The 23,374-nt window shown below is 29.8% G+C and overlaps 6 protein-coding genes across 8 annotated transcripts; 5 read left to right on the top strand and 1 right to left on the bottom strand.

Moving 5' to 3' along the window:
• Positions 1 to 672: 672 nt before the first annotated feature.
• LOC145759922 (uncharacterized) lies at positions 673 to 6,365 on the bottom strand. Of its 2 annotated transcripts, none has more exons than XM_082573774.1 (15): positions 6,229 to 6,365; positions 5,938 to 5,977; positions 5,485 to 5,638; positions 5,171 to 5,295; positions 4,488 to 4,679; positions 4,195 to 4,308; positions 3,993 to 4,112; positions 3,706 to 3,810; positions 3,319 to 3,602; positions 2,957 to 3,217; positions 2,739 to 2,881; positions 2,539 to 2,619; positions 2,308 to 2,404; positions 1,612 to 1,771; positions 673 to 1,406 (listed from the first exon to the last, which is right to left on the bottom strand). In XM_082573774.1, the coding sequence occupies exons 1-15, from the start codon at positions 6,337 to 6,339 to the stop codon at positions 1,195 to 1,197; spliced, it is 2,199 nt and encodes a 732-aa protein (XP_082429900.1). In that variant the 5' UTR covers positions 6,340 to 6,365; the 3' UTR covers positions 673 to 1,194. The 2 variants fall into 2 exon arrangements, with proteins under 2 accessions (XP_082429900.1, XP_082429901.1); XM_082573775.1 differs by having other exon boundaries at positions 675 to 1,406; positions 4,554 to 4,679.
• Positions 6,366 to 7,946: 1,581 nt separating this feature from the next.
• On the top strand, positions 7,947 to 9,852 carry LOC145759876 (uncharacterized). Its single transcript, XM_082573731.1, has 4 exons — positions 7,947 to 8,220; positions 8,286 to 8,452; positions 8,639 to 8,867; positions 9,101 to 9,852. The coding sequence occupies exons 1-4, from the start codon at positions 8,002 to 8,004 to the stop codon at positions 9,596 to 9,598; spliced, it is 1,113 nt and encodes a 370-aa protein (XP_082429857.1). The 5' UTR covers positions 7,947 to 8,001; the 3' UTR covers positions 9,599 to 9,852.
• Positions 9,853 to 11,539: 1,687 nt separating this feature from the next.
• Positions 11,540 to 14,165, top strand: LOC145759104 (uncharacterized). 2 transcript variants are annotated; one of them, XM_082572855.1, is made up of 4 exons: positions 11,540 to 11,863; positions 12,075 to 12,238; positions 12,842 to 13,067; positions 13,178 to 14,165. In XM_082572855.1, the coding sequence occupies exons 1-4, from the start codon at positions 11,555 to 11,557 to the stop codon at positions 13,670 to 13,672; spliced, it is 1,194 nt and encodes a 397-aa protein (XP_082428981.1). In that variant the 5' UTR covers positions 11,540 to 11,554; the 3' UTR covers positions 13,673 to 14,165. The 2 variants fall into 2 exon arrangements, with proteins under 2 accessions (XP_082428981.1, XP_082428980.1); XM_082572854.1 differs by having other exon boundaries at positions 12,839 to 13,067.
• Positions 14,166 to 14,416: 251 nt separating this feature from the next.
• LOC145759105 (uncharacterized) lies at positions 14,417 to 15,822 on the top strand. Its single transcript, XM_082572856.1, has 5 exons — positions 14,417 to 14,555; positions 14,688 to 14,813; positions 14,877 to 14,989; positions 15,187 to 15,294; positions 15,487 to 15,822. The coding sequence occupies exons 1-5, from the start codon at positions 14,501 to 14,503 to the stop codon at positions 15,595 to 15,597; spliced, it is 513 nt and encodes a 170-aa protein (XP_082428982.1). The 5' UTR covers positions 14,417 to 14,500; the 3' UTR covers positions 15,598 to 15,822.
• Positions 15,823 to 16,643: 821 nt separating this feature from the next.
• Positions 16,644 to 20,691, top strand: LOC145759541 (gamma-aminobutyric acid receptor subunit pi-like). The gene is made up of 14 exons (XM_082573385.1): positions 16,644 to 16,666; positions 16,799 to 16,914; positions 17,117 to 17,242; positions 17,558 to 17,625; positions 18,096 to 18,219; positions 18,288 to 18,390; positions 18,482 to 18,564; positions 18,832 to 18,993; positions 19,193 to 19,348; positions 19,687 to 19,748; positions 19,887 to 20,045; positions 20,124 to 20,203; positions 20,317 to 20,401; positions 20,545 to 20,691. The coding sequence occupies exons 1-14, from the start codon at positions 16,644 to 16,646 to the stop codon at positions 20,689 to 20,691; spliced, it is 1,494 nt and encodes a 497-aa protein (XP_082429511.1).
• A 1,817-nt stretch (positions 20,692 to 22,508) lies between these two features.
• LOC145759540 (uncharacterized) lies at positions 22,509 to 23,359 on the top strand. The gene is made up of 4 exons (XM_082573384.1): positions 22,509 to 22,595; positions 22,741 to 22,884; positions 23,085 to 23,201; positions 23,334 to 23,359. Exons 1-4 carry the CDS (start codon positions 22,526 to 22,528, stop codon positions 23,357 to 23,359), a joined length of 357 nt encoding a protein of 118 aa, XP_082429510.1. The 5' UTR covers positions 22,509 to 22,525.
• Positions 23,360 to 23,374: the final 15 nt, after the last annotated feature.

Genomic DNA, 23,374 nt, shown 5'->3' with positions numbered 1-23,374 from the left:
GGATTTACGCCGGAGCGTGGATTCTATTTTTAATGACGTCACTTATTATCCACCAAAAAATCTATGACATAAAAAACCCATACCTCCAAACTTCAGAATTTTGACCCTCTTACATATAATCTCCAATTTTAAAAGATTGTTTTAACACCAGTCCTAATGCAGCAGCATGGTGTAGTGGTAAAAACACTTGCTACACCACACATGAGGTCGTGGGTTCAATCCCCACTGACCTCATGCTGTAGCGCCCTTGGGTAAGGCGATTTAAAAGGGTATAAACTTCTGCTGAGCCAGCACTTAATCAGCAGCATAGTTATAGGGCAATTATAATCTATAATATCCCAAACTGCCACAGGCAACGCGAGACTGGGTCGGAGTAACTTATGTTACTCTATGTTTAAGTCGCGCAATCGACTTCCCCTTATCGAGGATAAAGATATATACAAAAAAAAAATAGTACTAAACATTATCCTCTTATAAAGTTAAACCCACCTAAATTTAAATTAAAAGGAAACCAAAATTCATGAAGTGAAAGTTTAATAATGCAATAAATATCAACAGTTAGTTAATTTCATGATTGTTTTAAAATATTGCTGAAAACTAGATATCAATAATTGTGTAAACGAAAGAAAGGTAAAAAAGATTGTGCAATTTTTATAAGTGCGGGATTTTACTGCATAAAAACATCTTAAAAGTTTAAATTATTAAAACTGCAATATTAGGTTGTAATCTTAGATTAAAAATCCCACCAAAAGTAATACAGTTGTATCAGAAATGAAAGTTAGAATGTAAATGATATGAAATATTATTCGAAAGGCACATATTTGTATTACATGAAACTATAAACAGAATTTAAAATGTACTTAATACTAATTTGTAAAAAGGTTTTTAGGAATGTTTTTTTATAAATAAATTGGCAAGAAAGAAATCATTAACCATTCGGGATACAACACTTCTCAAATTTAGGTAAATGAATAATGGTAGTTACATTAAAATACAAAAGAAATATCAACTTTAAAGTACAAAATCAAAATTACCCTAAAAAATCACCAAAAAAAAAACACTTAAATATTTTCCTGATGAGCTCGAAAAAATGTGATTTACAAATAATTTGCTCTTTATTAAAATTGACTTAAATTTGTTGCTAACAAAAAATACTTTCCTACAAACTCGTGCATTTAACAAAAAATTTACTCTCTAGTTATCAGAATCATTTTTGCTTGTGTCCTCTATTAGTTCGGCAAGGTCAGGTCTCTCAATATCGATTAAAAGTTGTCGAAAGTTAGCAAGAGTGAAAGGCATGGGTGACTGGGTTCGACTCCAGTGAAGCAAAACAACTAAAAGGGGTCGCAAATTTGAATGACTTCGAGTTAGGCCTTCCAACTTTTGAATGTTGGCAAAAGTTAAATCTAAACAAAAAAATCATCTTTATATAATAAAGCAGTGTGGAAGATTTATATATGTAAAAGTATTTGTGGTTTGTAAATAAATCATCGCAGGCACAATTCAGTAGCTGGTTGCAACCATGTTACTACAACTTGTATGACTGTAAAACATGCAGCAGCGACTGGTCCTTATAATTAATTTTCACAGTTATAATTAAAAGATATTTACCCAATCTTTCCCCCAATGTCCTCCAATTCCCGACAGTAACCCCATGTTTCTCCAAGCCCAGTGCGATACTAATATAAGTTGAATGTGGAAGATTCAACCACCGCTCTCTCGTATCCTCCCAGTGAGTTCCCTGTAATACTTCATTAATACTTGAGTCAAACTAAAAAATAAGAAAAGTTTGTCATTAAAATATTTTAGTTCATCTGTTATATTTAATCTAATATTCATGACCTAACTTATATGGTAGAAATTGAAGTCTACACCATTGCATTTAAATAAAAATGTATATTACATAACAGACATAAATTATAATGTAATTTAAGGTCATGCTTATTTAAAGATCCGGACTTAGTCTTGAATTACTAAGATTTCAAAAACTAATATTAGTAAACGGGCAATTTTAAGATAAAAGGATTTATTTAAATGGGATTCAAGAACTTCAAGTTAGTTCATGTGGAAAATAATTCTATTTCAAGGTTGTCAATTTGAATTAGGGCAAACCTGGGAAAGAATGTATTACAAAATTTGCATCCAAATTTTGGGTCCTAAAAAAACATCTAGCATCTTAAAAATCAGGTCCAAGAGCAATTTATTTATTGATTAAGATCCCATTCCAAGATTAGGCCAAGAGTGGTGAAATATACTCTCTACAATCAAATCATCAATCTAATATGAAAGATAAAAGGACAAACTTACATTCATGCTGTTCTCATAAGCTTGTAAGGTTTGTTGTTCAGTGGGAAGGGGAGGCAAAGTTCCATCTTGGATGGCTTGTTCGATTCTATCAAGTGGTCTGTAACATTATTCAACATTCTAATTAAAATTTGGGACTTAATTGAAACTTTATCTACATAATTATTAATGCATACCGAAATGGGTAAAACTTTTTACTAAGATCGGAAAATTGAACACAAAAAACAAAGTTACCTCGGTCGTTCATTCTCACTACTTGGTCGGCGTGGTAACGGGGGAGCTGGAATGGGGGGTGGAACCTCCATGCTGATTGGTCTAAAATTAATTTCAAAGAATATTTTAAGTTTTTCACTCTTATATTAACAACAAAGATATCTTGAATTAAGTTAGGTTATGGCGACAAAGTTGGCGTTATCACATCAAGAATAACTCACCTAGGTGGTCTGGGTGGGGGGATTAACTGATCTTGTTGTGAGTTTAAACTCGTTGATGATTGGTGGAGGTTAACATAAAGACCGTCGTCCCTCGCTGGCACTGCTGGAGGAGGGTCGTGATCAGCTGATATGTTGCGATAAACCTGGAAAAAAGTTTCGATTATTAATTAGAAGTTTTTTAATTATGATAAAGTATCTTCATATAAATTCCAACATACATTTTGTGTAGCTGGGGTTGAAGAAACCCTTGGCAGAGAATGATGTTGAAAAAATCCAGGATTAGCTTGCAGGTTAATATACTGGCTGTTAAAATCACTGCCCGTGAAGTTTGCAAATTCATCGGTTTGGTAATCTGAGTCACAACTCATCTGTGTGCGAAGTCCCGGCCCCTTTTTGAGGCTGTCTAGGGAGTCACTTCGATGGGGTGAGGGGGTGAAATTGCGAGGTGAACCCCGGGAAATTGGAGGTGGAGTTTTTCGCTAAAAATATCAAAAAAAATTTAGTTTTCCTTTACAAAAAACTTACAAAAGCAAATATTAAACAAATTTTATTTTTTGATTTAAATTTTCATTCTTCTTACCGAAGAAGTTTGTGGCTGATCTTGAAATCCGAGCGGGGGAACAACAAAATTACGATCTGACCCAAAATCAACTCCTTGCCGCGTCACTAGGGGGGGCAAATCAACAATGTGACTACAATGTGGCTGCTCATCTGTTTCGATACATTTGGGTGAGTCCCCGTTTGTGACATTATAATAGGGGCTATGAGAGGAAACCCCATTTAGTTTGGGGGCCATTCGATCAATGTAATGATTCCCAGCATGATTTGTTTCTCTTTTATTTGCCGGGAGCATATTTAAATCATCTGCAAAATAATTTTAACATAAACTTTTAGTAACTACGAATATGAAATTTTTAAACTCTAATTACATTTTATTCCAGTATTTTAACAAATGTGAATGGTTTACCTTTATTGGAAGACTTTGAACTCAAAGATTTAGAAATTTTGTCTTTAAATCCCTTGGAATTATTTTGTCTCGGTATTCTTACTAAGTTGGGGGAAGGTTTTAAATCTAAAAATAAAAACAAATGTAAATAAATGTAATTGCAAAAACAATGTGTTAAGGGAAACTGTGGTTGCCTCTTTTGTACTAGCTTGTTTAAACTACACAGCGGCCACTTAAGACAAATTCTACATTACAACCATGCATTCAATAAATAAATGAAAGATCAATTTAAAATAAATGAATATTACCATCATATTCCTGGCATATGGTAACAGTTGATTTCTGTCTGCTTTGGTTATTCTTGATTTTGTTGATGATTTGCCGCAAGCCTGGATTTCCCTCCACCATTAAACTTACTTTCGTTGTACCTTGAATTTAATCATTTTAATTAAACCTTGTTGTCGACATTTAAAAGATGTTTTTGTTTAAGTGAAATTAAAGAACATAAACCTGGTTCAGATTGTGGTTGAAAAGTGATTTCAGTAAAGGATTTGTTGTCGTTTGTTATCACATTTTCTTTTACATTTTGAAGGTCACAGGATTTCCAAGAACGTAAAACTAAACCTTTAAATATGAAGTGGTTGATAAGACTTAAGAAACATTATAATTTAGACCAAGTTTAGTTACAGAAAGCCCAGATTGACTCAGTGCAATTGGTTATTTATTAATGTTTTTACTTATTGGAGGTTTAATGCAAACAGTTAAAATCAAACTTAAGACCTACATTAATATCATTTGCATACCATCCCTAAGAATTAAACTTTGAAAAGCTTCAAGTAATATTATTAACTTGTAACTTCCAAACTCACAACGTCGATTGTCTCGTGTTTTGTCCTCCAAACTGTGACATTCACAAATATTTTCTGCTCCAACGTGGAGATAACATGTTTTGTTCGCCAACTTTGGATTATTTTCAACTATTTTCCATCGACTTACTATAAAAATAAATAAGTTTTTAATTATATTAATAACAGGAAGTAAAATAAATAAATTAGTCGTCAATTTTAAATTATGATCACGACAATAAATATTTTATAGCCATCAGAACTTTTAAATTTACAGATAATGTGTAAAATATCTTTCCTAAATCTTAACACAACCGTAAAATTGAAAATAATCGAAAGTAACGAAAGAAATTGAAATCTTAATTTTTGTTTGTTTTGTATACAAGAAATTTCATTAAAATGTAAAAGACAAAATTTTGACATTAATATAGCCTAAAGGGTTATAATAATATTGAATAACACTTATTGATTGTTGTAAATTATTTAAAATATATATTTAGGAATGTTAATAGAATGGAAAATCTTAAAGATTTAAACAAAGAAGAAATAAATTAATATTTTTAAATTTCTACCTAATACTTTTTCGAAATTATTTTAAAATTTTCCCAACATTTTATAATTAAAAATCTAAACAAATTTACCAAACCCCATCGCATTAGAAATGGACTGAGACCAAGTCCCTAAGACATTATGATTGATCCCAACTGCAGTTATAACAGCATCTTCTAATATTAGATGACTTTCTTTAAGGATTATACAAACATACCTAAAAATAAATTTAAAATAGTGTTCGTAAAATAAAAAGAAGGAGGACAGTTTAAACTTTACATTTTTAAGTTGAAAAAAGTTTATATATATATATATATGGGCTAATTTTTTAATTAAATCCTGGTAATAATTTTTACAGGAAACATTACAGTTACAAAATATAAATATTCCATGTGGAATTACTTACTTTCTTGTCCCATCTTTATTTACTCGATCCCCACTTTCTATCCCACAGAAATCTTGCTTTGTAAATTGAAATTCAAACTTGAGTTTCGGTTCTTTTCCGCTATTTTCTTTCGTTGACCAAGCATCATGTTTAAATAAACGAAGAATGCATCGAGCTGTACACAAATTTTAAATAAAGATAATTTTCTATAAATTATTGTAAAAACCACAAAACAAATCCTAATCATCGTTACTCTATAAATAGCAAAAATTTTGTGACATAAATAGCTTTCCAAATATAGATTACAATAACATTACTAGAGGCACAAATATCATATTCTAAAAATAAATATATGATTCATTTAATTCAAATTTATTTTTATATTGCAACATTAAATCACTTGGATACATATATTTTTCTTGGTTAATAAAAACACTGAAATGTGTAGAAAAATAAATATAAGAAATATCTAACCTGTATTTTCTCTCATTTCCAATCTTAACTGACCCCATCTCTAAATTATAATTAATTTAATTAATTAATTAGTGTTAATTATGATCAAAAAGTAAAAACTTTAAAACGTAATAATATTTACAATTCTAAGCAAATACCAAAAAACAATTATATGAGAACTAAACTTATGACCTTTTAACTAGGATTTACTTAAAATTACTACAATATTAAGTAAGCAAAAGTGTAAATAAAATTTATTATTTCAAAAAATTTACAAAATTTGATAAATTCAAAAACAAATTTGTTTGTCACCCTTTTAGTTTTGTATCCTTTAAAACGATGCATGACACAACCACATGATACATTCTCCAGTGTATTATTAAAAGCTGAAAATGTTGGTTGTAACTTCTGTCTGTCCTCCATTTTATAAATAAATTAATTTAACTAAATCTAAAGTGAAAGGGTAATGGTTAAGAAAGTTTCAAACTAATATTATCGACTTTCTAAGCTTAGAATTATGTTTATTTTCTATTACAAGAAAGGAAAGAGGGGTTTTTCCACAAATTCTTAGAATTTAACTGCTAACGACATCGATCGCGAAATATAACAATTCATGAATGTGACGTCATAAGTGAGAGTTTGTATACATTATTTTTACCACTATAGAAATCTTATTTTTTGTTTATCCCCAATATAAAAATTTAAATTAAATTAAAAATAATTTCATTTAACTCTGCTTGGCTTCAAATTATTAATAAACAAGAAATTATTGTTGTTATATTTATATAATAAAAAATAAAAAAAAATCTAAGATAATAACCTGTGTTTCAAAAAACTTGTGTTAATTAATATAAAACCACAACAGAAAGAACAAGATTGTAAAACAATAAACAAATACATTTTAAATTATTTCTTTACCATTGTTAAAAGATCAATTCTCAAGTTTAAGGTTCATGGTAATTTTCATTAGGCTTATTCTATTCATGCCTTCGAAAAACTGATGATTAAATAAAATATTCATGAAGAAGATTCGTTCAAATGCGAACAACAACTCATATTACAAAATTTAACCGTAAAGTAAAATCAAATATTAAATTTTTTGTATTAATAGATTTTTTTCGAATGCTTCACACACCGAGTCGTTAAATAAACAAATCTAGTACAACCAGGATTTACCCCATAGAATATTGATTAATTTATATTAATGTTATTTATCGCTTATAAAATGTTTATGGAGTACAGAAAAAGGCATTACGATATATAATAAGCCTACATAAGATTTTTTTTTATATAGTAGTGTATTTAATCTGTAAATGACTTCTACATATATTAAAGTAGACGCAATAAAAATCGTAATGGTTATAGTGTTAAATAAGTTCTGTTATATTAACTGTAATTAAAATCTAAATTTAGACATATAGTTATGCAATATAAACAAGCGTAATGACTAATGTTTTAACGTGAAGCAATTAAGTAAACTGCTAATGGACAGCCCATTTTGAATATTCATTTCAATAAGTTTTCGATATAGATATATCTAAAGTAACCTTAGTTTTTATATTCGTAAAAATAATTAAAAATATTTAATATTGTAAGCACAAACCACAATTATTTTGAAATGAATAACTTCTAGTCCGGAAGTTGGTGTCAAAACCAAATGAATGGCCCAGTTGGTAGAGAGATACAGTTATATTAATATGTAACTTCCTAAAACAGATTTGTTAAAGAATGGTATAGCGTAGGTAGTTAGAATTTAACAACAATAATCTGCATTGGGTTGCAGTATAATTATTAGAAATAAAGATAGGTAAATGTATGTTGTTTTATTTGAAAATATTGCCAGGTCAATATTATATTAAATATGTGAATTTATATCGAAACGAAATTATAAAGTTGGCCCTTAAAATAGGTTTTCTTATCAAGAAAAAATTAAAATATATTTTTTTGTTTTACAGAATTTTAAATCTAGTTTTTATAAATTTAAGTTGACACAAAATGAATACAACCTTGCCGACTACCACCAAGCTGTATCTACAATTACCAGAATGTGTCTCGGACGCCACACGATTTCACTTTATAATCCTGATGCCGTTATCACTCATAGCAGGTCTTGTTAATATCATCATCTGGATGGCCGCTACAATATACAAACGATCTTTATTACGTCAAAACTACGTATACACGTGCGTTACTAGTACGTTGCTTAGCAACGTTGTTTTCTTATCATTGCAGCTTTGGGATCAGTTTTCAGGATTTTTGGCAGATCCCCACATGTCGACAAAACCAGCCCCGCCGTATATACAAGTAAGTTCATTTGTGCTTGATCTTTATATAAATTAACTCGAGATAATATCGTTGGGTTTGCACAGGTTTTATGGACCTTGTGCCATGCTGGAACGGTGGCCACGTTATATGTTATGAGTGGAAATCTCTTTACCCTGATCTACGTTCTATTAGACAGCGCATATTTTCAAAACTCAAGCCAGGCCAATCATATAAAAGACGGGATTGGGAATGAATCAACAAAAACTGCTAAGTGTGTGAATTTTATTTACTTTAAAGATCGATTACTTTAAAATATATTGGCTTATAACCATGTCCTATCAATACCTTCATTTAAAAAATATAAAAATCATATTAACAACACAATATAATAATATATACTGCATGTTAACAAAATATTTTATATAGATAAAATATATGTATTTGTTGTTTTATTTAGAATTTTATCTGCTAAACGAAAGAAAGCAATTTTTTTGATAGTCATCTCTTGGTTGTTGCCACTTGGTTTAACCGTTACCGCTGTTCTGGTTTGGAATTGTGCAAAGTTTTGTCGATGTGCCCCAGGTGCAGTTGGTGAAATTTGCCCCAAAAACATGGGTTGTTCTCGAGTGTTTGCCCCTTTGTCTAACTCCTACTTGGCGGTCAATGTTTCTTTGTGGTTTTTGGAAGTAAGTATTGAAATGTTTTATGATATTGACTCGTGATTTAAACACACTTGTTGCACTTGCAATCTTGCTAGACCATCTTATTGTTTGCTAAAGAATCTGCAGCTTAAGCGGAAGTAATTGGTAACGCCTTTATATAGAAAGTTTGACGCCTCCACAAATTTAAATTCTTTACTTTAAATGAACTTTTTGACTATTTAAATTATAAATTGTTTCTTACATGAACTATTTTTTAGGTTGTTTGCATTATAGTCCTACTGGTTAAAGGAATTGAAAATTATCTTCACTTTTCGGGGCAGAAATCTGTAAAACAACCTCCAAAAACAGAATCTACTGACCAAAACAGCATCACTACTTTGGAATACAACGCCCAACAAGAAAGCATTGACAACAAAATCTCATTACCCATGTCTGATAGAAACGTATCAAATGTTGAAGCCAACAATAGTGAAAATATAAAACCCTTTCGACTAAGAGGTAATTGGTTCAGTAACCAACGTCTACGTTTAGTTACCCTACTTACAGCTTCGTTTTTAATCGGCACAATTCCAGTCTCAATTGCCTTTTTGTTTGATGTTGCTTTGGATGATTTTTTAGTTCTTGCTGCTAAGCTTCCGGCTTCAATTTTGCTTAATTTGTACACAATAGCTTGTCCTATATTATTGGTTAAATATATGTCTAATCTTAAACAAGCTGTTATTAAGTTTTTCACAACTTTGTTGTTCTGTTTTTAAAAGAAGTTGCATCAAAAATAATTAACATACAAAAAGTTATTTTATTAAACAAATGCAACTTTGAACAAGTTGGGGTTATATCATCATGTTAATGATATCCTATCTTTATATACAAGCTTTTGCAACAATTTTTAACTCTTTCTATGAATATAAAATTCTTAGGAAGAACTTAATCCATCTTAAACAAGGTATTTTATTTTATTCTCATCTACTTTATGTAAAAAATTGTTGTTGTTTTATTCATATCTATTATTCTGTAAGCAATACTTGCATTAAATATTGTAAAAATGATTAAAAGCGTATGTATAATTGTTGTTTCAGTTTTATTTTCTTGTATAAATTTTGCTTTGGTTAACTGCTTTAAATATTCAATTATCTTAAACGTATTAACTTTGTTTATTTTATAAATTACCGGAAACTTAGACTAGACCTAAATCCTAATATTAATGTGGGTTGCAACATTTCTCAAGGTGTTAATATTATTAACCTCCGATAACAACATATTTAGCAAAGTATTCACCAGACATTATTTTAAAGTCAACCATGTAAGGTTATATCCGAAGATCATTAATATTTTAGCCGTACAACTTGAGACTGGGTTAGAATTTCAATATAAAATCAATTACAAATTTGAGGACCAAAACTTGAGGTCGGACTGCGGGGCATAAAAAATTTAAAATCTTTGTTTTAATTAAAATTTCCAATGATAAAAATTACTTTGCAGAAATTAAGTTCTGCAATACTACATTACATTGCAAAAAAACTATTTTTATTTTGATTGGAAATTTTAGCATTAAATGACACATTAAAATTCATCTTATTGATTCATCACTAGCAAAGGTTAGCATGCGATACGTGCTATTAAATATTCTACTACATAAACAGTCATATCATTGGACCATATGGGTCGTAATGTCATAAAGCACACGTTTTTACAAGCGTGATGTTAACATATTGTTAAAAATACTAAAAAAATAATATATCCGGATTTTTTAAAATTTTTAGGATATATTTTGACCAAAATAGTTTTAGGTTGTCAGTTTTTCGAAAAACTTTAGAGGAAATATGCGTAAGAATAAGATTGTTCCACGATATAACAAGCGTTGATAAGTGGAAATAAAAATGCTTTTGCATCCACTTTTTGTAATATTTTCAATTACAATTTTATATTAAAAAATTATTTAGTTAACCTTATCATAAATAACATTCAAAATATTATCAAATAATATAGATTATTGTTAATATTGAATGCTTAAAATAATTATTGCAAAAAACGCCTACTAATTAAACAGTATAATACCAAATAAATTAGTCATAAATTATAGACAACATACGTAAACTGTTATGTTAGACAATAGATTGATTGCAACTAAAGAAATTTAGTTACGTCAAGACAAATTAAATTTAACGAAAATACCAAAAGTTAGCTCATAGCCAGTGCAAAAAAAATTGTCAACAAGTAAATATTTGCACGTCTCAAATTTCATCAATAGTAACGGAAATACGCCAAAGCTTATACTGCGAACGTATTTGTAAACAAAAAGCAAGGAAGTATAAAAAATAGGTTTATTATGTTGCTACTTACGCAGGTTATCAGATATGCGCGCAACAAAATTAATTGTCCAATTACTTAACGTCGTATAAGGTCTGATGTTTTGACAAATTAATATTTCCGCTATTTAAAGAGTTACGTCAAATATTACCTTTTTTGTTTATTTTTGAAATTTGTTCTCATATTTTATAAAGGAAAGTTTATTTTCAAAATCGAAGTCTTTGAACTAGATCATAGAGAGAGAAATAGAAGTATAGTTGTCGAATAATATATTTAGTTATCTCTTCAGAAAGATGTTAATGAGAATTAATATGGAATTTGATCCCTACGTAGCAAAGTTGATCTAAGAAACTGTAACATATTGTTTTATCTTTCTAAATATAGCTTAAGTATATATTTTAACCATGGAAAAATTGTACATGCTCAACTATAGCGAGAGTACCAATGTAAGTATTTGTACACCCGACCCAAACAAGTGGAAATATATCTTGCTAGTCCCAATCCCTATTCTGGCATGTTGTATTAACTTCGTTGTCTGGTTAGCAGCTACAATCCACAAAGCTGAGTTATTACGTCAGAGTTACGTGTATTCTTGCGTCACAAGTACGTTGTTGAGTAACACAGCTTTTCTAGCGTTTCATATTTGGGACGAAATTGAAACGTTTCGAGTAACAGACGAAATGATTATGATGCCTCCATCTTCTAAGACTCAGGTATTTGATGTTTTAATTTTAATATTTGTACCTAATTTAAAAAATTTACAGTCTTAAAGCTATGATATAGCAGCAATGCAAATTTAAAGTTTATTACTACGTCCTTAAGGGTGCAAACTTTGCCAGCAGTAAGAATCAAACCCGAAATCTTACCTGTTGTCCAAAAAGATTGTTATCTTCTATCAGCACATTGAATTTAAATTAATTGTAGATATTGTGGACACTTTGCAAAGCCGGAGCAATCTCTTTATTGTTTGTAATGTGCGGTAACATATCAGCCTTGGTGTATGTAATGTTGGACAGCACTTACTTTAAGCGGTCGTTCGGAGCAACTATAAGCCGAACACAGTCCCAGAGACAAATTGAACGTCGAAAGTAAGAATTTGTCAGTTTGTAAACAATCTTTTGTGAAAAAATTACGCGTTTATTTTTAGACATACTAGTTTAAAGTTGTTGTAAATTATAAATGCTTGTTAAAGAGTTTAAGAAGCTTAACTTCAAGGATTTTAATCAAGCCTTGGTTAACGATATTAGGTTAAATAAAAGTCCTTAGATAATTTGGTATAGGACACTTTTATCTATTTAAAAAAATTGTTTTTAAAGCTAACTATGATGTGGCAAAAACAAATTTAATTTTAAGAAATTTGTAATGTCACTGATAAGGTTTCGGTTTGGCAATGTGAATATTTCCTGGTTTGTCTGTAAAGTTGATATTTGGCATTCCTATTAATTGACCTTTTTACATAGTTTCAACATGTTATTTTAAACCTTTAATTGCACGTTTTGTAAATTTGTATCGGTATTAGATATGATGTCAATACATGATACTTAAATGTAAACAAAAAACTCGTTTAAAACAACACGTTTAGAAGGTCATAAGGTGATAGCATGAAATAATTTATTGACTGTGTATATAATTAAAGATTAAACCAGAGTAATAAAAATTACTTTAAATAATATTTACATTTTTTTAAGGAGTCTTGAAATAAAACGGAAAAAAGCCGGCCTGCTAATCGCTATAGCGTGGATCGTACCCGCAATACTGACAATTGCTGTTGTGTTACGATGGCATTGTGCCGCGGGTTGTCGCTGTGGACCAGGATCAATGGACGGAAAATGTTCTCCTAGAACCGAATGTTCAAGGGTTTGGGCTCCACTTCAGAACTCGTTTATTGCCACTAACGCCGCGCTTTGGATAGTCGAAGTAAAACATTAAGATAAGCAATTACTAAAGTTTGAAACAACTACGGTCCATAGTTCTTAAGTTTAGGCTGTGTCAGATCTTTCAACTAATTGCAAATTTATTACTTTAAGGTGGTTGGTTTGATACTGCTCGTGGTGCATGGCATAAGGAATCTCAACAGTTTTGACATCAGGAAATTTAGCACAAATGAAACCAGAACTTCGAATTTGCAGTCTGCTAACGTCGATCATTCTTCCATAGTATCGAGCATGGATAGGGCATCATCTACCGACGGAAAAAATCTTCAATGGAAAAACGTACCAATGACTGACGACGTATTTCATGCAGACGTTAAAGTAAAACGACGAATTATTCCATCGAATCCACGCATCCGCTTGGTGGTGTTGTTGAGCATCGTATTTATCGTCTTCACGTTTCCAGTCATTCTAATATTTTTTATTGACATCACAAAGAACAATTTTGACGTACCTGTAGCGAGAATTGTGTCAATGTTCTCCGTCCATGTTTACGGATTGCTGTGCCCTGTGTTGCTTGTTAAATATATGGCAAGCTTGAGGCGCTGTCTCGACAAACTTTCGACGAGCATTTTGTTTTGTTTCCGTTAAAAACTCTTACGTAGCTTTAATGCTTTATAAAGAGTTGGTGAATAGAGCGAGATTATTGTTAATATTTGTTTTAAATTCTTAAAGTATTACGTTTTTCTTTTGCACACAACCTTCATACTACCTATTAACAAAGACTTATTTTACATGACGTAATGTATATGAGCATTTTTATAAAAGAACAATAACCTGGCTGAGTTGCCAATGGAGCCCAAACCTTAACCAATGAAGCCCAAACCTTAACCAAAGGTTTAACAAACTTTGCGGGTACAACAAAAACAGAATAATCTGAAATAACCGCAAGAATATTTAATGACTCGGTAGACTAACATTAAACTCATCATAAAGTTTTATCGGATGAGAATCTATAAAAATGTGTTTTGAATTATATTTATTGTTATTTTAAGCTTTTTGAGGTTTGTTAAGTGCTTAGACCAGCCCTATACCGGTAAATGACGTAATACTGACGTCACATAATTTTTTTCATAATATTACTCATTGCCCAATAGCTGAAAATAAGAAATTGTGTATTTACGTTATTTAAAAAAATGATTATTCGACAGAACGGTTTTTGTTAGGTTGATTTGTGGTTTATATTGGAAAGTACGAATCATGTTTTTATGTTTATCAGTTGTTTTTAACACGAAGATTATCTAAACAACGATGTTTTGATACAAATATGGTGTCGTGTATTATGAGATGTTATTTAAAGATAAAACCTTTCTCGTAAAAACTTTTCCTTTATAAGTGAAACCAAGTTCAAAAATCTAGGTATTCAACAACTGGAGGTAATACAAATTTTTGATTAGTTAACGAAATAAAAACTTTAATATGCATTACTTTTTCGCGTTATTTATTGTGCTGGGGTTAAGCAACGTTATTGCAGGTAAGCTTCTAACGTTTGTTTAACAAAAAAAATATTAATAAATTATAATACCGTTTAAATTAATTTTAATTAATTTTTTTTGTAGTTATATATAATCGTTGTCTTAAAAATATAAATTTTAATTTTTTTTAGGTTTAGATAAAAATGAAGCTGTTAAAATGCAATACCTCCCATTATTCTCGTACCTTGACGCCGATCATGATGGTGTTATCAGTAAAAACGAGATCGAATCTCGGTATCCAATCTACGTGAATGGACGTAAGTTCTTGCAAGTAATTTAGAGTTGCATTTAATATTTTTAATATTTAATATTTCTTTTAGGTGGTGAATTCTCTGATCTCACTTATGAGTGCGACCACAACAAAGACGATGTTGTTACATTACAAGAACACGTTGATTGTTCTAGAATGATCTTTAACGTTTCATTCATACCAGTAAGTTAACCTTGATTGTGATTTGCTTTGTGACATCATTAACCCAATGAGATCATCACAAATTGAGTCACAAGTTGTACAAGTACATAAAATTACTCACGTGATGTTATTACCTTGGTTACTAACTGAAACATTTTAAAGTATTTTTCGTGTGACTGATATTTATGAAATGATTTATTAATTTCTACATTTTATAGAAATTTGACCTTGACGGTGATGGGAAATTGTCTGGACAAGAAATTGTTGCTATTCAGTTTATTGCGATTAAATATTACTTTCGATGCTCTGCTGAACAAATTGCATGGGTAGGTGATCGATTTTAAATTACTAGGTGTGTTTTGATAATATCTTATGTGACATATATCAACGTAAAGCCAAGCCTAAAAAACACCAAATTTCCAAAAATCTAATATTAAAATTAAGGCAACATACGTCACCATCAGACTGAAGACGTTTTGATTACGACAATTTAAAAATCAATCAAATATTTGTTTCAGGTGTTTATGATCCATGATCTAAACAACGACAGCATGTTGGACTTGGAAGAAATTCTGCTGATAGATGGCGCACTCATCTTCTTGGACGTCATGAAAATGCAATTCGAATAATGTTGCCAGCTAAAACTTTCATTGTACAGCAACTGTTTATTATGTGCTTTAGGTTACATTAGTGTTACTGTATATATATGCTTACCAAACTACTTGCCAAAACAACGTTGATTTTTTTAAATGATACAGCATATAATATTATCTTGTATTCACATCAATTTAAAATATTAAATCATATTAATAAAAATATTTGTGAGTTGAAAGAGATTTAAACCTTAAGAAATGTATTAAGAGTTATTTAGCAATAAATATATATTTTACTGACAAGCTAACAAGTTTATTTAGAAGCTATCTAAGGACAAGTTATTAAAGTTGTCAACGATGAAAAGTGATTAGTTTAACGATATCCACGCGTCCAAGTGTCTAATTATATTAGAACAGAACTGACACTGACGAATGACTTTGGAGAAATTATTTTGTTCAAGAGATGACGTAGGCAATCTTGAAAATAATCAATATTCAGTTAGATCAAAGAATTGTTTCATGTCAAATTTGTCAACACCGAGAAACGTAAAATATTTAGATTTTTTAAAACAAAGTTAAGACAGTATGCTAGATGTAAAAGTACAAATATTTTATTTAAAATAATACAGAATAAATATTTAGTAAATATCAGTTTTAAGGTACCTAGCAATAAAAAGAAGAAACATTTGTCTACAATATATTACACTGAAGCTATATGTAAAATCTAAATGTTTAGGATAATTTATTTTTAACAAAATAGGCAGATTTTAGACTCTAAACACAAGATAACTTTAATTTTAAACAATTTTAGTCTAAGTAGGTTTAAGTTTACATAATATCCCTAACATAACTTAATTTAATCAAGAAAAATTGAAACGTAGATACGTGTAATTGTTAAATCCCCGTTGAGACTGATTACAAAAGATTTTATTGATTCAGGTCTGATTAGACAATTTGAAGTTTCTATACAACTTGACTGTATAAAAATTAAGGATATTTAATAATGTATAGAGTGTGTAATTAAATTAAATTATTTTACGATTAAAATTTCGGATTACAAATATTGTGAAGATTGTAAAAGAATGAGAATTATATTTACGATACGGTAAACCTGTAGGCTAAATGTTTTTCAACTTACTACTTAAATAATTAATATAACAATAATCTGTAAAACTTACAAGTAAATAAACATATTTAAAATTGTAATCTTTTAAATTTTAAATTACTTTTGCTATAGAATGAACGTGTTGTTAACAACATTCGCAATCTCATGTTGCCATAAAAATAACTTCCAAGATGAAAATAGTTTTCTCGACCCTTATGATGACGAAGGAGATGGACCTCTACAACAAAGTAAATGTTTGATATAAATTTGTAGTAATTGTGACTAATTTAAAATTAAAAATTAAGTTTAAAAAAGTACTCATTAATACCCAACTGTACAATATTTCTTAAAATTGTTGTGGGCAAATCATATTTCATAATCTCTTCGATTAGACCTTCAACATTATTATTTGAACAATAACATCTTATCAACAAATCATTTTATTAACAGCTAGGATAGTTGAGAGCAGTCACGTAGATGGAGTAGAAGACAAACATGGGACAGTTGTTACAAGACAAATCGAGGAAATGTTTCGAGTTCATTCATACGAGCTCAGCATCAAACCATCTAACCAAGGTTATATCATTTGTTGCAATATATTTATTTGATGCTAACAAAAATTATTTGATATTTTATTTTAAATAGTAAGCTTAACATATTGCTGATTTAAAAGCATACAAGCTAAATATTTAAATATAGGTAAAAACACAAAGATTTATTTGGAATTGTCGTATATATAAAATGTTGATCAAGCAGAAATATTTAACACATTATACAAGATTCTAATAATCAGACAACATTTGCAGCAATATTTTAAAATATTTTATTAAATTTGTTAAAATTAAATTAACATCGAATTTTGTTTTTTTTATTTAATATCTGATATTGCAGGAAAACCAATGAAAGTGGAAATTGGAATTATGATTGAAAGCATAACAGACATTTCGGAGAAAAATATGGTGCGTATTGATTTTAGTCATTTGATTTATCTGTATAAGAAGGTGTCTAAAAATAGATGATTTTTACCTGACGTTACCTTGCGTTGTTCCATGTTTATTGATTAATTTGTGTTAGAGATATAATTACTCCTACTGGTCTTAAAGATTTAACATTTAAATACACAAACATTAAGGGCTTAGGCTTTGTTTTAATATAAAAGCCAATATAAGATGCTGTGAAATCAAATTAAACTAATTGGCCCAAGCATGAAAGTCATTACTTTCATTTAAAATAAAAATGTCTGTTAATAATTTAAAATAAGAAAACAAACAATGAAGAAAAATTAAATAAAAATACTTGTAGGATTATATATGTACTTATATAAAAATATTGAGCTTGCAATATTCTGATCTGATGCAACTGAGAAAAAAGTAACATTATGAATATGATTAAGATTTAAAATTTACACATTGTTATTATTTATGTTTAGGACTTAACATTCACACTTTGCATACATGAAAGCTGGGTTGATCACAGACTCAGGTTTGAATCAAATGAATCAACAAGTAGCATTGTTCTACCAAGTAGATTGGTCAAAAAAATCTGGGTACCAGGTGAAACTTTAAACAGACTTGATCACACTTATTAGAAGTTTAATGTCTTATGTATTGCTCTTTTATAGATACTTACGTGGTTGGGTCGAAAAACTCTTTTATTCACCAAACTACGGTTGAAAACACAGTTTTACGTTTGTTTTCTGATGGAAGAATTTTCTACAATGTTAAGTAAGATTGTTTTTCAAGCTTAAAAAGCATTTATGTTAAAAATTTGATCTTTTAAATCTTTAACTTCTCGCTTAATTCTTATTGTATTTAGAATGACAACTACAGTTGCTTGCCAGATGAACCTTCATAATTTTCCTTTAGACAGAGAAAATTGTTCATTGATCATACAAAGTCGTAAGCTATACAAATTATTGTAAAACTATGCAATTATATTCTATTAAACCATATTTAATTCGATGCTTGATTTAGAACTTTCTCGGTTCAAAATAAAATATTGACTAATTCATATTAATAATATACGTACCTTAATAATTAAAAATCTCGCAAAATAACTCAACACAAAATGAAATTATTGATCTCTTGTCTCATAACAAATTTATTATAATAAAAAAATTTAAAAAAAAAACAATTTTAAAAATATTAAAATATTTTTGATTCAAGTCGGTTACAACTACAAAGAGATCCAACTAGAATGGTTGTTGAGCAATTACGACGATATCTTCATGGACAAGTTATTGGTAATGAACATGCCAAAGTTTATGTTGGTTCGACATAGTTTTAGCAACGTGAATGTCACAAGAAAATCAGAGTCCATGTTAGAAAGTGATTTAACTTAAATATTACACTAGTAAATTTAAATAATTAAAAAGATTGTTTGCTGATTTGGTTTATTTGTTTTTGTTAAATTTTTGTTGAAAACTTTGGTATTTGCATTGAAACAAAGTTATTGAATATGGTTGTATGTACTCAATAAATTGTTGCATTGTTTATTTATTTTCTGATGTTTAATTTATAATTTTAGATACAAGAGTATCACAACTGCAACTAAGTTTCTTGTTTCGGAGATATTTGATGTCAGTTTTCTTTCAATCTTACTTCCTGGCGATGTCTATGGTTGTATTGGCTGGATTGGGAATGTGGATCGACCCTTCTTCTGTTCCTGCTAGAGTGGCTATCAGTAAGTTAAGTTTTAGTAACTTTTATTGTTTATGTCAGGCCTTCATTTGTTAACGAAGCCAAAGAAATTAAAAATTTTCAACAATAGCTAATTAATATTCTTTAGTACAAGTAACTGTCAATAAAATGTCAAGGCACACTTGAAAATAAGATAACTATACTTAGCTGTCAACTGTTTAAGTGGTTAACAGATATTGGTAAACACTCAATGTCACATTGCTAATATATCCGACTGGCAAGTAAACATTAAGTCCAAAGACCCATTAATTTGTGCAAGCTCGTGCACAACAACAGCTTAAAATAAAGTATTTTAAATTAAAAATTAAACTTATATTTTAGGTGTGACGTCAGTCTTGACCTTATCAACAATTATAACTGGTTTAAAAACTTCTCTTCCAAAGGTATGTGAAGTGTCTGACATGTTATCTGTAATATCTGCCCAAGTGTCAATCAAACTATATCAACATTGATTTTAAATAAATAAGATATTTTTTTTAAATAAGTAAGAGTAATAATTTTGCAATTTTAATTTCTGGCAGGTATCTTACTTAACAGCAATGGACATTTATCTCTGGATTTGTTTTTTGTTTATTTTTTCAACCGTTGTCGAATTTTGTGTTTTAAATTACGTCACCACTGCAAGAAAGAAGAAATCAGTTTTGAGAATGAACAAGGACTTGAATGAGGCCAGGCGAAAGGTATAAAAAAATAAATAATAATTATATATATATTTTTTACATTTATACAAAAGATTCTTCTATATTTTATTTATTTAGAAAATTAGAAAACTAAAGAAAACGAATTATCAAAACGGTCGCAAGTCATCAATACATCCATCTAGCGACCATCTTTATCGGTATGACCTAAGTTGTTAAATGACGTTTCACATTTCAGTTATAAGTTTGATTTAACAATTAACAAAATGTTGTGTACTTGATTGTTGACCTGTGTTACGTAACAATTTTGTAGATTCACCCGCGAAAATGTTGAAGTTTCATCCAATTTGTCGTCTGATGATTGTGAGCACATCGACCCTGAAAAAAATATTGAATCGGTAAAATTTTCAGAATTTACTTTAATATTAAAATAATTACATTTACAACATATTATTTTAACTATTAAATAAAAATCATATTGTTAATTTAGTGCAAATTTTATTTTATGTTGGCTGATTTATTTTACTTTAAACGTTTTTAGCAAATTCGCGCATTACACAAACGAAGATCAAGATATTGTAAATACATCGACAGCACAGATGTCGTATTTAGACTCGGTTACTTTGTTTCGTTTCTTTTATTTAACGGATTTTATTGGAATTATTATATAAGAATTGCCTACGAGTGACTTTATATCTTATGTACAACCACCTGATAATATTGATTAACTTACACAATCTACGAAAAGTTATTTAACCCAAGATCTAACTAAAAGCAACAAAACAAACAAGAGCTTGATGTATTTTGATCAATGCTTATAACTAATATGCTGTACTTTCCAAAAAGAGTTTGTTGATATTTTTCTATTCTTATTTTTTTACTAATAAAAACCACCAATTAAACAAACCTTTTATGATCTATTATCAAACTCCACATTTAAATCAAGTTAAAGACCAAATAAGAAAGAAATAAAACCTTAAAAAACACAACAGTTGCTACCATAGCGTAGGTAATTAAAGCTATCGACCTTAAGGCACTACAAGCTGATCGAACGCGCTTATATAACTAACAAGCCAAGCTTTATATCCAACCAGCCCTATTTCGTCTATAACTAACAAAACGAACTCTACACACAACAAGCAAAAGACATCTACCATATAATCTATCAAGAGACTTTACTACTAAGACTAAAGCGCAAAACATCTACCAAAAAACCTAGCGAGCGATCCAGCTACTAAAACTGAAGCGCAACACATCTACCAAAAAACCTAGCAAGCGACCTAACTAATAAGACTAAAGCGCAAGACATCTATCAAAAAACCTAGCAAGCAACCTAACTACTAAGACTGAAGCGCAAGACTTCTACCAAAAAAACCTAGCGAGCGACCTAACTACTAAGACTAACTACTAAAACTAAGGAAAAATTCAGAGTACTAAAACTGTGCCAAAATTCAGGGAAAAACAGTTCCTGCCATAGCGTAGGTGATCCGATACTCAAAAAAGCGAACAGTCGGTCAAAGCCATCGGCCTAAAGGCACTACAAGCTGATCAGACGCGCTAATGAAACCAATGAATATCCACTTACGGAGAAGTGCTTGGCCTCCCATTTGTCGTTGGGAGGCCTCCCATTTAAACTTCCCTAACTGTAAGTTAAACATCGAAATTCTTGAGCCTAGGTTAAGGCACCAATAAGGCTATTTGTGGTCCTTAATTAAAGCAATCATTTATACAATGTCAAGTTACGTTATAAGCTACAAAACATTTTTCCAATTTTAGCATTCTTTTAATCTGTTGTCTTCACATTAACTTTTACCATTTTTTTGTTTTAAAAAAATAACACTACTAATTAAAACAAATATTTTTAAAAATTTTAATTATTAAATAATAATTTACTTTTATTAGTGACGTAAAATATGTTTAAAATATATTAAGGGTATAAACATAACGTAATTATGCAGACAGGAAATATTTAATCTTTAACAATGGTAAAACAAGCAGTACGTCTATATACTGTGCAATACATAACTTATATATATTCCTTTAGGGGTTCGTTTAGACTTTTTTAATTAAACTATGAATATTATAGCTATACTTACGCATGCAAGATAGGAAACAAACTTTAATTTGTTTAAAAACAAAGTGTAGTAGCGAATACAATGTTATATTTTAGACAGCTTCATTGTTAACATGTTAAAAAATATTTAATAGTAAGATTTTGGACCTAACGTAAGCGTAAGATTTCGATGTTTAACAACAGTTGGAGTAAGTTTAAACGGGAGGCCTCCCAACGACAATGGGAGGCCAAGCTCTTCTCCGTACGTGGATATTCATTGGTTTTATAAGCGCGTCTGATCAGCTTGTAGTGCCTTTAGGCCGATGGCTTTGATCGACTGTTCGCTTTTTTAAATATCGGATCACCTACGCTATGGCAGGAACTGTTATGTCTTTCTCTTAGCTTTCGTTCTTCTATTTCTTTCTTTTACATTTTATTTCGTTCCAAAGAAACCATCCAAAGATTAAGAATGAATTTAGTTTCTAATATAGTGATAAAGTTAACTGTAATATCTATGATACTTATTGGAAATTTTAAAGGTTAGTTGCTCTATCTGAAAGTTAATAACATTTCACTTTGTAACAACTTAAAACTAGGTTAAATATATACTTGAAGTGTTCATATTCATAGACTAATAAACTTTATCTAGTAAGAGTAGAAAGATACAAAACTGTTCTTGTTTAGTTGAAGGAGCAAACCATGAAGAGATGGATGAAGCCTACCACACTTGTTTTATGAATTGTCCTGATTGCCCTGCAAATAAAAACCGGCAAGAAGTGGATGATGATATGAACAAGGAGTGCAGAGAATGCGTCAATGGATTTTGTGGTAAGTTGCAAGTGTTTGTAATAAGCATCAAAGTTTTTCTTCTGTTATAGCTACCTTAAGAAAACCCAATACATTTTTAAATTTTGACAACTGATATTTCGTACTTACTTTTACAACAACGACTTAATTAAGTTGAAGTGATGGAATTGGTTAATAAATGACTTTTTTAATCAACATTTTAATTTTCACTCGGTTTATAGGTGTTTCTACACTTGGCAATGAAGATATTTTCACTTGTATAAGGGACAAGATAGAAGGAGATTGCGCCACCCAGTGTAAAAGTGATTGCTTAGAGTGTGCAAAAGATTGCTGGAAAAGTAATTTCTTTGTTTAATTTATTTTTTAAATATTTATTCAGGATGTTAAAAATATTTTTAAACAAACAATCAAGTTTTTGTGGTATAGTTTTATTACTATTTGGTAATTCATCAATTTTGCAATTTTTTTAGGTTCATTTGGGGATGACATGGCTTAAATTGGCTAAAGAAAT

The sequence above is a fragment of the Corella eumyota genome, chromosome 7 (genome assembly GCF_963082875.1).
Source record: "Corella eumyota chromosome 7, kaCorEumy4.1, whole genome shotgun sequence".
In the NCBI taxonomy this organism is placed as follows: domain Eukaryota; kingdom Metazoa; phylum Chordata; class Ascidiacea; order Phlebobranchia; family Corellidae; genus Corella; species Corella eumyota.
Note: the sequence above shows the minus strand (reverse complement) of the source record. Positions and strands in the feature narration are given on the sequence as shown.